Genomic DNA, 17,066 nt, shown 5'->3' with positions numbered 1-17,066 from the left:
GTGTTTTTGAAAAATGTAGCCTGGCTTTGGTGCTTTTCTTCACAAGATAAGGCTTTCATCTTTCTATCCTACTCCATAGCCCAGACATGTTAGATTGCTGTCATATGTACTACATCACAAGTGTTTGCTTGAAATTGTTGCATCTCCTTCAAGTGTTGCTGTCGGCCTCTTGACAGCTACCCTGACCAGTTTTCTTCTCGTCTTTTCATCAGTTTTGGATGGTTGTCCAGCTCTTGTTATATCACTGTTGTGCCATATTTTCTCCACTTGATGATGACTGTCTTCACTGTGTTCTATAGAATATTTAATACCTTAGAAATTCTTTTGTACCCTTCTCCTGTCTGACACCTTTGAACATTGAGATCCCACCGATGCTTTGGAAGCTCTCTGCAGACCATGGCCTGTACTGTAAGATGTGACTGCAAAAATGTCAGGAAAAGCCTACTAGAACAATCACACTTTATTTGGGTTAATCAGAGGCACTTAAAATGGTGGCAGGTGTGTGCTGACTACCATTTAACATGAGTTTAAATATGATTACTTAATTCTGACCACAACCACATCCCTGGTTATAAGACGATGTGCAACCACATGATCTTAGTTGTTTATTTTTACTTCCCCTCCCTAAAAGATTTCAGTTTTGTTTGTTTTTCAGTTGAGTTGTTGTGGTTATAGGTTATGTTAATGGTGGAAAAAGTTTTGAAATGATTTATCTTGGTCTAATATTTTTACATCACAAAAACCTGGCATTTTAACAAGGATGTGTATACATTTTATATCCACTGTAAATAAAATAAAACGAAATGTTTTCTGTTTGATGCTTAAAACAGAGCATCGGTGTTGTTTAATACTTTTTATGTTTGTGGTCCTGAAAACCGAAAACTCAGTGACAGATGATGAACTTATAAAGTTTCATCTTTATTCCAAAAAGCTTAAAAATAATATTTATACTCATTACAAACCTGTACAAGCAATTTCTAAACAAGTGATTTACTAAGCCTGTGTCTAATATGAAAATTAGTCATTATTATGCAAAACATGTGACTTTAGCGTTTAATGGCAATGGTGAGCCCATCGCCCACAGTGAGCATGCTCAGATCAATCCTCTCGTCCTTGTGTAATTTCTTATTAAGGGCATCCAGAGCCTGGGAGGTGAGGTCTTCAGGGGCAGGATTGATGACCCTTCCACTCCACAGCACCTATAAAAATAACAATAATAATAATAATAATAATAATAATAATAATAATAATAATAATAATACAGCAGTGTATTCACTTTCAGGGTATTCACAGTAAAAGTCATAGAGCTGTGACTGTTTGAGTGAGATGTTCTTACGTTGTCAATAGCGATGATGCCTCCTGTCCGGATGAGTTCAAGTGACTTCTCATAGTATCTGTCATAGTTGGATTTATCAGCATCTATGAACACAAAGTCATACATCCCAGCTTCACCGGCCTCTATCAGGTCATCTGAGGAAAGAAAGAGGAAAACAATTAGACAAAAAATTGCAGTAAAGTCAGGTGTGATGCCTGACTCAACTCTTCACATGGTACTTGCTTTACTTTCATAACTGTAACTTATTTTTATGAGCCTATTTATGTAGTTTATAGCTGTCTGGCAGCCTTTATGTCTGTTTTTTTGTTTTTTTTTTTTTTGGGGGGGGGGGGGGGGGGGCTGTGGCATGTTTTGCTCAGCTTTTGTAAAGTTAAAAATTGCAAATTAAGTATTAAAAAAATGCAGTAAATGTAACTTAGACCTGACAATATGTATCCAAGTACTCACCCAGTGTCTTCAAGGCTGTTTGATGACGAATATCAATCTTTTCTTCGACTCCAGCCTGTAGGACAAGTGAGGACGCAAATTAAGATTCTGCAGGAAATGAGTCTGATTATTGTGTCTTAAAGAGAATGTTAGCGCTTAAATGAGACTTGATTTTACTGCTTGGCTTTGCATCTCAACAGTTTCCTGAGCAGACACCTTTTTCAGCGCTCTGGCAGCCCACAGCATTTTGTGACAACACATTGACAGAATCTAGATAAACTGGGTGCTGTCTGCTGCACAAATCTTCTCTGACAGAAACCACAATCAATATATCTAGACTTGCCAAATGTTCAAATGTTGATCAAGAGCTAAAAACAGAATATGAGCTCAATATAACCTGTAAAACTGCAGGTAAAAGAGCCATAAACATATCAGTTGCCATCATTACTTTATGTATTCTTATGTCATATTAACCCATGAAGACCCAAACCGTCGACCAAAACCATCTACTGATCTAAACTGTTTAATACCTGTTGATCCACTAATCCTATCGCTACATGTAAATATTTGCTGTAAAATACAGTTTGTCATCTTTTCATGGTCATCAGATATGATCCATTTAGACGTTCAGAGGCTCTGTAGTTACCGTGGAAACACCGTCATCTTCTACAACATTGATTCACCAGTAAAACCCATGGAGTTTGGTTAAAGGCACTGGGTGGACACACTGGTTTTTATGTTCAGGTATTGATATAATTGCTGAAAAAGTCACTTTTTCTTCAGTTTTCTCTGTTTTTGATATAATAACCTCCAATTTTAATCTGATCTTTGATGAACATCTACATGATCAGTGAATTAAATGGTAGAAAATGCCTGATTTTTACTGAAAAAATGTAAAATAAGTAAGATAAGATAATATTATCGTAAATGGCGATGAATCACTTAACCCATAAAGACCCAGTGCTACTTTTGTGTCAGTTCCCAAAATATTTTTTTCTCTCTATTTAAGACTTTCTTTAATGATTTATCACCATTTATTATAATATTCTCCTTTGCATTTTGTGTTTCTTCAATAAAAATCAGGTATTTTCCCAAATTTAATTGACTGATCATGTAAATGTTCATAAAAGCTCAGATTAAAGTTAATTGTCATAATATCAGAAACAGAAAAAATTAAGAAAATGTGACTTTTTCAACAAAGTATATCATTAACTGAACATAAATCCAGTGTGTCCATCCATTGTCATCCATCAATTTTTTTAAGTGAAAATCATGTGTTTTCCTGTATTTAATTTACTGATCATGTAGATGTTCATTACATCAGAAATAGAGAAAACAGAAGAAAAAGTGACTTTTGCAGTAAAATCTGTCACTAACTGAACTAAAATAAGTGTCTCCATCCACTGTCATTGATCCAACTCCATGGATTTTACTGGTGAATCAATGTTGTAGAAAATGACAGTGTTTCCATGGTAACTATGAAGCCTCTGAACGTCCAAGTGGGTCATATCTGATGACCATGAAAAGATGACAAACTGTATTTTGCACCAATTATTTTCATGTATTGATAGGATTAATGGATCAGAAGTTATTAAACATTTTAAATTGGTAGATAATTTTAGTCACCAGTGGCTGTTTGGGTCTTTACGGGTTAAGACGGGTTAAACAGAGGGAAAAATTAATTTGAGAAATGTCACAAAAGTAGCCCTAGATCTTTATGGGTTAAGGAGTAGAATGTGAGGCAGGTACTCACCTCTCTAAAAAATGGTTTTCCAATCTCTATGTAGGTTTCTTCTATTTCACATGCGACTACATGTCCGTTGTCTGGCATTGCCAAAGCCATGCTCAGCGCGTTATAACCTGTGTACATCCCTGCAAAATAAAGAAGCCCTAAATGTTTAGATCAAACACAACAAATGGCAAAAAAATATTAGTCGTTCTCGCGTTGACTGTAATATGTGACGTTCACACATAATCTCACCTATTTCAATAGCTTTGGTTCCATTGATTAGTCGGATCAGATTAGCCATTAACTGGGCCTGTTCAACAGCAACCATCATGATGCTCCATCGATCTTCAAGAGTTTTCTGAAATGGAAAATAAAATAACGTATTCACATCTAGAGATAATTAATTTTAATGTGTTACTCCATGTATATAGTGCTATAAGGCTACGTAGGTTTATTTATGTAGTACATTTCATTCACAAGTAATTCAGTGTGTTTTACAAAATATAAAAGGAACATCCAGTGTTTAAGCCATAAAGGATCTGAATGTTAAATAATATAAAATTAAAACAGTGTAGAGACTACATAGAATCATAACACTGGTCAACAACAAATTTATTGTTTAAGTTTTTTGAGCTGATTTAGGATCATTTTGGTGTGCTGAATCCAAAAATCACATTAATTTTGCTCAATCAGGTCAACTTTCTGAACTATGCTACATATTGGCTTTTTAACATTTTTGCTTACATTTATGGGCATTTTCACATCATATGATACAAAATTCTTCCATATTTCTTGCAATAAACAAGTTCTGAAGACTTTACTTTTGCCAATTTATGATTAATGTTTTTTTTAATATTACAGGTGAATGAAATGGCTTCGACTAGAAGATCTTGCAAAAGTAAGCCTGACGTATTCTGCTACATCTGCGGTGAATACACCATTGTACCTAACAGGAATCCTGTTAGAAAATGATTTTTTTTTTCTCTTAAAACCTATTTTGGGTGAGAACTATATAAAAAATCAACTGATAAAGTCGCAAAAATGTAATCAATTTTGTGAGAAGATCAAATTTTTCAAAATCAAATTAGCAAAAAACCTGACCTGATTGAGAAAAACAGATGTCATTTTTGGATTTAGCGGTGCAAAATGGTCCTAATTCAGTTGAAAAAACCTAGACAACTTGCAACAAACATTTTTTTGTAATCCAGTGTAATAGATGACAATAAAATCATTAAAGGACTCAGTATATAATCATTGCTCCTGGTCAAAGGTGATTACTAAAGGAAAATAAGTGGTTCCAGTCACAACAAACCCTTCCCCTCACACATATTGTAGCTTATTTTGGCATCGATCCAGCTGATGTCATCATGTCTATGCATGTGCTGATGTCAGCATATCAATGGCCTCTACAGGGTGGGGAAGCAAAATTTACAATATTTTGAGGCAGGGATTGAAAGACAGTGTATGACCAATTACCAACCAACCAAGTCGTGAGAATTTAAATCTTCAAATCATATTTTACTGCATTTCTAACAGTCTTGTTGTCTGCCTCAAGTTCAACTGCCATTTTTCTCATGGATTTGGTTGGATCCTTTAGGATTTTGGATTTGAGAGCTTGAATAAAAGCTTTGGTACGTTTTTTTGTTGCTTCCTCCACTTCCAGACTTTCTCGTAATAGTTTTGCTCATAGTCATTCTCTTCTTTACATTATAAACAGTCTTTATGGACACTCCAACTATTTTTGAAATCTCCTTTGGTGTGACGAGTGCATTCAACAAATCACACACTCTTTGACGTTTGCTTTCCTGATTACTCATATGGGCAAAAGTTTCTGAAAAGGTATGGATAATAGTGTTAGGTATGATTATGACATCAATATATGTTTGGTTTCAAAACAATTGACGTAGTGCCTGCTGAGAAAAAACAACTAAATGTTCATTGTAAATTTTGTTTCCCCACCCTGTATATATGTGCCAAGTTTGAAGGAAATTGAAACAAATTGATGTTTTTATAGACATTTGAAATTTCATCCATTATACGTAAATGGGGGGAAAAAAAGATTTTAAAAAATTCTTTAAAAATGTGAAATTTGACAAACTTTTCCCAAAATGTAACCAACTCTATTCTGGGTCACTGGCAATCTATAAACCCAATTTGGTATGAATTCAACTAATAGTTTTGCTGCTACAGATGATCCAGATGATGAAGAAAAAGAATTTACCATTCTCCAGACCTACATAGAATAAATGTAGCAATGGAAAGCAAATTAATTAAAACTCAGTACAACAGGAATAAAGTATAAGTTATACAGTTCTTTCATACACGTATGAAAAAAAGAGACATTTTTGACCTGGGTTTAATTATCACATTTGGTGCAAATTTAATAACTACTGGCAGTTCGTTCCAGTTGTTTGCAGCTAAATCCTTAGTCTGGACTCTGGGCTTAAATAGTTGACCAGAGTCCATGGATCTATGAAGTCCTACTAGGTTTATATTCTCTAAACATATCGCAGTTTTATTACGGGCCTTAAGCCATTCAGTGATTTGTCTACCACTAGCATCTGATCAGAAAGTGTAAAACCAGTGTAAGGATATCATGTGTTCTGTTCTCTTAGTCCTGGTTTAAAGTCTGGCATTAGGGTTCACAGTAATCTGTAGCTGGTTAATGCTCTATTTGGAAAGTTCAGTTAGAAGACTCTATCAGGTCTGTAGTCTCATTTACTTAGACTCTCCACAGATGTATTTAAGCAATTTCCAATGTGTTATGAAAGCACCTAAATGCAGGTATGTTTAAAGAAAAGTAAAGTCAGCAGGTTTTTGCAGATCTTCAGGGAGTAGATGTAATTATTCTGTATTTAACTTCCTTATTACACACAGCAACTTCTTGATGATAATAAATACAAATCTACTTCAGACACTTTTTAATCTTAAAAAAATAAAAGCATTAAATAATCAAATATTGCAGAAACTGCTTCATTTCTTGTTTAGTTTGTAGGTTTTGGTTGATTTTATTTATTTTACTGTGTCTTTTACTTTGCCTTGATGTTGTTAAATGTTTCTCCAAATACACTTGCTTTGTCCTATTTGATGTATTTCATCATAGATCTCTTTCACAGCAGATATTATGAGGTGAAAAATTCACTTTTAATTTTTTCTCATCTGCCCTTTTCTTGTGTCTTCTTGAGTGCAGACGTTTGGTTTTTTTTTCTTTTTTTTTCTTTCCTGTTTCCATTTTCTTATATTGCATTATGCTGCCCTCTAGTGGTTATACTACTGTATCTTCTATACTACCACTTCTGATCAAAACCCCTTCCACTGTAGTACACTGCAAAATATTTGGTTCTTAACAAGATTAAAAACAAAACAAAAACAAAAAACTTAGAATTAGAAGTGTTAGATAATTTATTGTGTTTTAAGAGTTAATTTCTTATTTTAAGCATTCATATATCTGTAGACATGCTTTTTTTTCTAGGTTTAACAATCTTAATTCAAGAAATCTTGTCAAGCGAAATTATCTTGCTGCATGGACAGATATTTCACTTGTTTTGAGTACCTTTTTCCTCAGATGTAGTGTTTCTATCTTGTTTTTAGACACCCCTTTTTTACACTATGGTAGTATATGTGTGAATGCCTTAAAACTGTGTTTTTCAACCTTGGGGTTGAGACCCCATGTGGGGTCCCCTGGATTTCAAAAGGGGTTGCCTGAAATTTCAAGTAATTGATAAAAATTATTTAAGTAAAATCTTCCTAATAGAAAATATGTGGTGAGTTGAGCGAGACAATCACAATCCATAAAAGACATGACAAACTCTGAGTCTGAAACTGAAGCACTGTGGTTCTCTTTATTTGTCAAATGTTCATTGTGGTTGGTTTCAGATGCGGCAGCTCTTTCATAATTCATATTTTGAGTTATTGTTTGTTCAGTATTAATTGTCAGCCTTGTAAATCCAAGCTGGACTGACTGTACATATCCTGACCAAGGAAAATACAATTCTCACTTTGTGCAGTAATCTACACCTGGCTTTTCTGCCTCCGTCCATAATAATATACATTATATAGACTAAATGTCATCTAAAATTAACATTTATTTGCAACATAGTATAGCAAACTGTTACATGATCAGAAACAAATTAATTTTAGCAAAAAAAAAAAGTCTCTGTTTTGAAAGTCTGGGGTCGCCAGAAATTTGTGATGTTAAAATGGGGTCACGAGCCAAAAAAGGTTGGGAACCACTGCTATAGAATATAGGCCTAGTTCCACTTAAACAGACACAGTGTCAGTTGTCATCTAAATATTCCATTTTCCCAGTTTTTGTTGAAAGTATCCACTTTTCCATGACAAAAGGATCTCAAACTATTTCCAGCCACCGATCTGGCTGTGGGATGTTCACATTAAACCTTTTTTCTTGGTCGTTCTTCTTGATTCCAGTTGAACCGAGAAGAACCACCAAGAAGAACGAAGCAAATCAGAACCTACACAGACATTTTACATTGAACCAGTTCCTACTGACAACTTTCTTACTTTCTCCTTGTAAAACTATAGTCAAATAAAGATCTTCTTTCATCATAACATCCACATTTTTCACAAAATGGGGTCACGAGCCAAAAAAGGTTGGGAACTACTGCCTTAAAATATGTTAAATTATGTTCCAAAAACTATAACTGATGTCTTAGGGGTTTTCTCTGCTGTTAGAAAACCGCTGCTAATATAAATCTTGCATGAGGTGGAACCTTGACTGAGTATTTTTCTCAGATTTGGAAACAAATTGTGAATGACCATTGATTTTTTTTTTTTTCTTACGAGTTTGAGTTTAGTGAGGACTGGATGCTCCCTCAGTGAGTTGTTGACCACGTACTGTAGCACAGAGTCATCCTTTCCCCCACTGTGGCTCTTCCCAATTAAGGCAGATTCCCCCACACCTGTTCAATAAGAAAGAAAGCAATGTCTATCACCATATTTCCACTAAATGAAGCCCCAGAGTACACACACAGTCTAACCCTCGTCCATTTCTCACGTACCTGTTAGTACAACAGCCAGGCCGATACAGAAGAGTATTTTAATATCTGCAGCCATTCTGTGAAATATTTTGAGCCTCGTTGATAAAAAGTCTCAGTAGCTTTCGTCTGACTCCCCTGAACATCAGAGTATCAGTGTTTTATATTCAGGAAGGCTGGGAATTTCATCTGTGACAGCCTGTGTTTGTTTTGGTTAACCTTCAACAATGTATTGATTTTACACAAAAAAGAAGAAATTTCACTCACAAGTCGATCAGTTAATATTATTTGGGAAAAAATGTTGAATAATCATATCCCATGACAAAAGTATTCTATGATAAACAGAATCCAAACACTAAAAAAATTATTTTGGTTAGTTTACTAGGCGAGATTTTCTGAGAGTCAACTCTTTAGCAATCTGTTTCCCAACAAGCAAACTTTGGACACTTTTATCTGTATTTAACTTACTTTCATATTACACAATATTTATCATGACACTGCAGCTATGTTTGTCTTTTCCAAAAATTGCTCAACCCATAAAGACCCAGTGTTACTTTTCTGGCAGTTCCCAAATGAATTTTTCTCTCTATTTAACCTTTCTTAAGCAATTTATTACCAATTATTATAATATTATCCTTTGTATTTTGTGTTTCTTCAATAAAAATCAGGTATTTTCCCAAATTTAAGTGACTGATCATGTAGATGTTTATGAAAGCTCAGATTAAAGTTAATTATCATAATGTCAGAGACAGAGAAAAAATAAGAAAATGTGACATTTTCATCAAAATATATAATTAACTGAAAATAAAAATAAGCGTCTCCATCCACTCTCATTGATCCAACTCTATGGGTTTTGCTGGTGAATCAATGTTGTAGAAGATGACAGTGTTTCCACAGTAACTACGGAGCCTCTGAACATCCAAATGGGTCATATGTGATGACCATGAACAGATGAAAAACTGCATTTTACACCAATTATTTACATGTATTAATAGGATTAGTGAATCAGAAGTTATTAAACATTTTATATTGGTAGATGATTTTGGTCACCAGTGGTTGTTTGGGTCTTTATGGGTTAATGTGTAAATTCCATCGCATTTAACAATGATCACACCAGACCGAGAGTTTATATTCTTTACCAAAGTCAAAATAATAACATTACACTTTTAAAATACTGTTATATATATATATAAAGTATTATAGGTAAAAGTCATGCATCCTGTAAACTGCAATCCGCATATTGTGCTCAAAACCTAAATCCAACTGGTATGAGTCAGTGTGAAGTGAGGTGATATGCTTAAAATCTGGGTTTATGTTCAGTTAATGATAGATTTTGTTGAAAAAGTCACATTTTCCTCTGTGTCTGATATTATGACAATTAAATTTAATCTGAGTTTTTATGAACATCTACATGATCAATCAATTAAATTTGGGAAAATACCTGATTTTCACTGAAGAAACACAAAATACAGAGGATAATATTATAATAAATGGAGACAAATTGCTTAAGAAAGGTTAAATAGAGAGAAAAATGCATTTGGGAACTGCCGGAAAAGTAACACTGGGTCTTTATGGGTTAAATGATTTTATATACAGGGTGGGGAAGCAAAATTTACAATGAACATTTAGTTGTTTTTTCTCAGCAGGCACAACGTCAATTGTTTTAAAACCAATGTCATAATCATACCTAACACTATTATCCATACCTTTTCAGAAACTTTTGCCCATATGAGTAATCAGGAAAACAAACGTCAAACAGTGTGTGATTTGCTGAATGCACTCGTCACACCAAAGGAGATTTCAAAAATAGTTGGAGTGTCCATAAAGACTGTTTCTAATGGAAAGAAGAGAATGACTATGAGCAAAACTATTGCGAGAAAGTCTGGAAGATACTATTAAAGAAGAATGGGAGAAGCTGTCACCCGAATATTTGAGGAACACTTGCACAAGTTTCAGGAAGCGTGTGAAGGCAGTTATTGAGAAAGAAGGAGGACACATAGAATTTTCTATTATGTATAAAAGACATTCTATTATGTATAATAACATTTTCTATTATGTAAATTTTCTTGTGTCAAATAAATTCTCATGACTTTCAATAAACTAATTGGTCATACACTGTCTTTCAATCCCTGCCTCAAAATATTGTAAATTTTGCTTCCCCACCCTGTATATAAAGTATTATAGGTAAAAGTCATGCATCCTGTAAACTGCAATCCATATATTGTGCTCAAAACCTAAATGCAACTGGTATGAGTCAGTGTGAAGTGAAGTCATATGCTAAAGATCTGGGTTTATGTTCAGTTAATGATAGATTTCGTTGAAAAAGTCACATTTTCTCAATTTTTCTCTGTGTCTGATATTATGACAATTAAATTTAATCTGAGTTTTTATGAACATCTACATGATCAATCAATTAAATTTGGGAAAATACCTGATTTTCACTGAAGAAACACAAAATACAGAGGATACTATTATAATAAATGGTGACAAATTGCTTAAGAAAGGTTAAATAGAGAGAAAAATCCATTTGGGAACTGCTGGAAAAGTAACACTGGGTCTTTATGGGTTAGATGATTTTATATATACCTGAATATTTCAATACTTCACACTACTATATGTAATTTGTTGTATATGTTAGGGTTAGGGTTAGGGTTAGGTTAGGTTAGGTTAGGTTAGGTTAACCCTTAAAAAGAGAGAAAAATGCATTTGGGAACTGCCAGAAAAGTAACACTGGGTCTTTATGGGTTAAATGATTTTATGTATACCTGAATATTTCAATACTTCACGCTACTATATGTAATTAGTTGTATATGTTTATGATACACAACACTCTTTATAACAGATATTCATACTCTAGAGTTACGTACATATCTAATAAAAATAGAGCAATAAAACCTATAATTAATGAACAGTAGTGGAGTACCAATACAAAATAACATGAAATTAAAGTGTACAGTACAGTATTACTATTACCAGCACAAAACAGGTAAAAAACAAAAATAGAAAAGAAAAAAAAAATTAACATCTTAAAAGTGTTTATGGCTTTAGATGTGAAAAAGACATTTGTCTGGTGGCAGAGGAGCTCTCCTCAGTGATTAGAAAATCACATATTCTGTCCTACATTGTTTTTAACTGAAAGATTACAAGGGTCTCCTTTGTGTTTTTTAAAGCCTCTGAAAGCCTCCAGAATTAGCTCAAATTAGTCCCAGATTAGTGACAGTAACGTTCACATTTTGGCTGACAGGAGGCAGAGTGCAAAAGCAAGCAATGGTCTGACTATTTCTTTTATTTATGTTGGAAAAAAAAAAAGAAAAAGATCCAGTATTTTACAGCACTTTGCAAAGGTTAGAGCAGCTGCTACAGAAAAATGCTGCCCCCCGGTGGACAAAAGTGGTATCTGCTCATTTTGGAGTTTTGATGTGAATGCTTCTCTGTTGGATGACCTACAGGATCAGTATCAGCACTTCAACATTAACTCCAGTTCTTACCGAATGTGTTGCTAGGAAAGGAATGTGTTCAGATAATACACTGTTAACCCTATAAAACCATATGTGTCATATTTGCTACCCCAGGTTCTAAGACCTTTATCTTTTCAACAAGATCAATAATTTTTTTAAAACCTGTTGGATACGTATTTTCTGTCCCCTGGTGGATTATCATCCCACTACAGCCAATACAAAGGCTTTTTTCAAAATGGCCGCTAACATTGAATCATCCAACACACATTTTGTAGGAAAGTCTTTAGTAATTTCCAAAAGTTATGTTGAGAAGAACATTTATATTGACTATTGAAAATTGAAAAATTTTGAAATTATGGTGCCATTCAAGGAAAATAAAAAGGCTTTAAAAAGTTTTATGTAACAAAAAAATATATACCTGAAATGTGCTATATTTTGAAAATGTTTTTGGTAAAATGTGTTTTTGTATCTAAAGTTAATGTTCTTGTGAGTAAAAAAAAGTTGCCAAAAACACCCAATATATTCAATGTAATACAAAAAAATATATCAGAAACAAAATCATATGGAAAATTTTTTTGTTTGGATTATATTAAAAGGGCTAATAAACATTTCAATTCCAAAAAAAAAAAATTTTTTCTGGCAATTTTTTAATGGGTCAGGTTTTACAGGGTTAAAGTTAGAATACATTATTTCTACCTCCTCTCATGAAATGATTGTGACCATGTGATTTAATCTTGATAAATAAGTGTAACTGGGACTCAGTATGTAATCATCATGCATGGTCAGAGGTGATTATTGATGTGTATATATTGGAATAAAAACAATAAAAACTAAATTATTCCAACTGTATGTATGTGGAAAATGAAATTAAATTGAACCAAAGATATACAGCTTTAAAAAAGTTACTAAACAACTTTGATTCTCTGTAGAAATTAAATCTAACAGGCTCCTAACACAGCTTTTAGATAGATATTCTGCTTCTTTTTCAGTATCTTCAGTATCTTAATCTATCTGTTACTTGTTGAGAAAATTGGACATTTGCTGCAATAGATTTAAATATAACTTAATGTTTTGCTTTTGTTTTTTTATTCAGAAGCTATCACTTTATATGTCTTTTTTCAGGCTTTTGCCTCAAATTTCCAACCAAGGAAAAAGTTGTCAATGTAAAATGTTACAAATGTCGACCTTTTACTGTTTTCCCACAACGATCCAGTCATTATTTCCAAAGCAGTAAACTATTCCCTACAATGCTGGCCTATGACAAACAGCTACATTCATATGTGCACAAGCAAATCTGACCAATATATACAGTACTGTGCAAAAGTAACAGTTATATATTATAATGTACAAATGTATTTCTCAGTCTTTATAAGAAGGTACAACTGAAATATAGAACAGCATTAACCCAGAAAGACCCAAACATCCACCATCTACCAAAACCATCCACTGATATAAGCATATTTTGATAAAGAGACTGAGACATAGATATTATGTACAAACTTATTTTTCTTTCTCCATAAAAAAACACAACTCAAATACAGAAAAACATTATAAACAAGAATATCAGGTGAAAAAATCTAGTATTTAGTGTGACCTTCATCATTTCTTCAACTCTTCTACACAGACATTATAAGACTTACTGAAGTAATTGTCTAGTTTTTGTATTTTAACCCTTTCATGCATAGTGCTCACTGCAGTGGACAGCTACTCACAGCTGTTCTCTTAAATATTCATGGATTTTGTTGTTTTAGTTCCATATCAGCCAACACAGTGGACACTCATGCATCATCCCATACACTGAAATCTGTACCATTACTGTAACTTTGCTGTTTTTGATAAACCTGATCTGCAGTAACATGTCTGAGTGGAAATCAGTTGCTTGTTGTTGTTATTAGACTGTAATTAACAGGGTTTTATTTATTTATTTATTTATTTATTTATTTATTTATTTTTAACAAAAAGGGCTTTTTTTTTGCATATGATCTCCATGAAGTGAGTAATGGCTAGTATTAGAGTATGTTAAAATGTGAGAAAACATCAGATTAGCAGCATTAAAGATGTTTTTATTTCATAGTTTTTACACAGTATATTTCTAAATACATGTTTCTTTGCTTCAAACATTAAACGCACAGGGTCCAGCTGAGTGGACATTTTTGCAACTCCATGAAAAATGGGTTCATAAAAAAGTTTTCAATCGCATTGTTTTTTTCATGCCTAAAGAGGAATAAAAACACTCAGGGAAAAAAAATCTTGATTTCAGGCACAACAGTTGTTCTTTTTTTTAATTATTTGATTTTTTTGTGTATTGTTTATCATTATTATTATTATTATTATTATTTTTCTATTGTTTGATTTTTTATTTTTGTATTGTTTATTTATTTATTTATTTATTTTTCCATATGTTTTGTATTGTCTGTGTCTGAACTAACCTAACCTAACCTAACCTAACCTAAACTAAGTTCTTACAATTCATGCATGAAGGGTTAATAAAGAGACATAGAGAAATAGATATTATTCTGTGTTAAAACAACATAGCTATGAGTAACCAAATACTTTTGCACAGTACTGTATGTGGAAGAATCACAAAAGTATTACAGAATTCAGATTGGGAGACGGAAAAAAGAAAAAAGAGACAAAAACGTCTTTCAAAAGAAAATGCAGCATTTTTAAACATGTTCTTTTGCACGTAAATAAAAAGTTGAATTAGGGATGTACGTGTGGAGTAAGAGCCGCTCATAAAAGCATCATGTCAGAAGCCATACTTGTTCAGATCATCTCCTGTTGCAACTTCAAAAACGGGAACAGGGAACACGGTAGCCAGGAATGTTCAAAAAGGAATTTTGGGGATGTGAGTGGGATGTGAGGTCTCTCCAAGGACACAGAGCTTCCTCTATCTATTCCCTAATTAAGAATGCACAGATACAAACAAAAACATGCCGCCGACAAGAGCACATCAATTAAATGAGCCATGACATGAACTGCCTCTAAAAAATATTTGAGTTGTGACAAGAAAAGGAAGGGGATGTCTCAGAGTGTGCACACAGCTCTGCTAAGGTCCTCTCAGTGAAAATGAGATGCCGTGTTTTTCCACCATCCCCACTCTCCCTCTCTCCCGCTGCTTCAGGCCTCTGCTTATGTGACGCTAATTGTTTCTGCTACTTGTGCCAAGTACCTACTCTTCCCCAGCACATTCTACAGACAGGCCCTGGTCCCTCAGCTGCTTTTTGTGTCTGTTTAAGGAATGAAAAAACGTGTGCTGCCATCTGCAGCGAGCACACCACTGTTCCTCCTCCCGGCCGTGACTGTCAGAGTGCCACAATGATACACATTCACACACTCTCTCTCAGAGGTGGAAAAAAAAAAAAAAAAAAAAAAAGCAATGTGGTAGAGAAACAAGAAAACAAAACTGACACGTACAACTGCTAATATGAAACAAAATAATTCAAGAGGTTCCTGTTTTGACGCATTTAGTGTGTGGGAGGGAACACAGTACTTCTGAAAAAGACTATTAAATTTTGCAAAGCATGTGGCGCAGAATTAAAACATTTCAGTCCAAACTTATGTGCAAGTTTTTAATCAAGAAATAACTATAAAGATGGAAGTCAGTTACAGTTGGGCATGTTAGTTTGAAGGTGTTACAGCCAAAGTAAATGCATTGTGGCTTATTTTCAGCTTGGATTAGCTGTTTAGCACCATCTGGCCAGCAAGTGGCAGTGTTGTTTAGCTAATGATGCTACAAGCTAGTGGCAAAAAAAAAAAAAAAAAAAAAAAAAAAGAGAGAATGAGGCCTTCAGTTCCTTGTCTGGGAACTAATATCACTCTCTTCTTGTTGAATTGACCTGTGACACCATCACACAGCAAACACTGCAGCACATATTGACATACTTGTAACGGCACATGGCTGTTACATCATTTGTGTGTTTATCACAGGGAGCCCGCTTGTGATGCGTTGCAATAACAGCAGTCACTTTGGCACTGTCTCAGCAGTCACATAAGCACGCATGAATATTAAGTGATGCTAATCACAATGGAGAGACCAACGTCAAGACGACTGACAGACATTTCTCAGCATTCAATTGACATCCTCAGATTTGTCCTCCGTTTGACAGCAGCGTCTCCCAACATGACAAGTCTGTTTAAAGCTTACAGAAAAGAAAAAAAAAAAAAAAAAAAGGTTTGCACACGTGCACCAGCATGCACGATTAGAGATGCCCTGATGCTGATTTTACTCAAACTGGGCCACTGTGCTGCTGTGCAAGTCCAATTTTTGTTATTTTTTAACACACATCTGCACACAAAGAGCATCAGTTTATATAGGCCACGTGGGGAGGTGCAAAATGTAGATGAGGATGTGACAAAAATCCCCAAAATTCTGCTTTTCAGGCAAGGAAATCTGGATTTATTGCCACAGTATTAAACGATAGTGCGTATCAGGAGCGTAAACGTTGGGGGATAAGCTATTCATTTCATTATCATCTTCTCTTTGTACGTTCCACCCGTTCAGAACAAAACAGGGGATCTGCGGTTGGAAATAAGGAAGCGATGAATGGCAGGTGTGGTTGTTTGACTTTCAAATCATCGAGGCATCTATTCTATTAACCTAGTGTGTAAATAAATACAGAATTCAATTTCCATGGAGTCACGCAATAAGTTGACAGTCCTCAAAAAGATCAAACAGGCCGCTCCAGGGCACGTGAGCCACAGGAAAAAAAAAAGAAAATCTTGGATGTATGAAAGGGGTTGACACCTTGAGCAAGCCACAAAAAAGACAAATGTCACATCTTCTGGAACAATTACTGGGTGAACCATTGGTTTCTAAGTCACCAGGTCTCTCAGATATATTATTCTGTGGTTGGCGTGTATACTGTATACCTGCTTCCACAACACCTCATAGTGGTTGTCAGTCTGAGTGTCAGACGGAAGATGCTTTCTCTTTAGAGCTCTGCTGAATACTAATATTTAACCCCCTTTTCACAATGCACCTTAGCTTGTTTTTATGTACAGAGCGATTTGGGGTCTTTTATTTTTTTATTTTATTTTATTTATTTGCTTAGTTACACAAAAACAAACTTAATCTTTGCTTCAGTTCTCGTCCAGAGACACGACATCCTCCCTTCTTATTA

The 17,066-nt window shown here is 34.3% G+C and overlaps 1 protein-coding gene across 1 annotated transcript; it reads right to left on the bottom strand.

The window, feature by feature from the left end:
• Positions 1-1,046: 1,046 nt before the first annotated feature.
• Positions 1,047-8,591, bottom strand: comtd1 (catechol-O-methyltransferase domain containing 1). Its single transcript, XM_030156464.1, has 7 exons — positions 8,510-8,591; positions 8,292-8,410; positions 3,744-3,849; positions 3,516-3,634; positions 1,784-1,838; positions 1,337-1,470; positions 1,047-1,199 (listed from the first exon to the last, which is right to left on the bottom strand). Exons 1-7 carry the CDS (start codon positions 8,562-8,564, stop codon positions 1,047-1,049), a joined length of 741 nt encoding a protein of 246 aa, XP_030012324.1. The 5' UTR covers positions 8,565-8,591.
• Between the last annotated feature and the right edge of the window lie 8,475 nt (positions 8,592-17,066).

The sequence above is a fragment of the Sphaeramia orbicularis genome, chromosome 15 (assembly GCF_902148855.1).
Source record: "Sphaeramia orbicularis chromosome 15, fSphaOr1.1, whole genome shotgun sequence".
Lineage (NCBI taxonomy): Eukaryota > Metazoa > Chordata > Actinopteri > Kurtiformes > Apogonidae > Sphaeramia > Sphaeramia orbicularis.
Note: the sequence above shows the minus strand (reverse complement) of the source record. Positions and strands in the feature narration are given on the sequence as shown.

Bases quoted from the DNA above. Each gene is read 5' to 3' on its own strand.
- comtd1 (XM_030156464.1), bottom strand. From the start codon at position 8,564: ATGGCTGCAGATATTAAAATACTCTTCTGTATCGGCCTGGCTGTTGTA. The intron at 1,839-3,515 runs GTGAGTACCTGC...CTTGTCCTACAG, and splicing joins GAAAACCATTTTTTAGAGAG to GCTGGAGTCGAAGAAAAGAT. The intron at 1,200-1,336 runs GTAAGAACATCT...TTATTTTTATAG, and splicing joins GCATCATCGCTATTGACAAC to GTGCTGTGGAGTGGAAGGGT.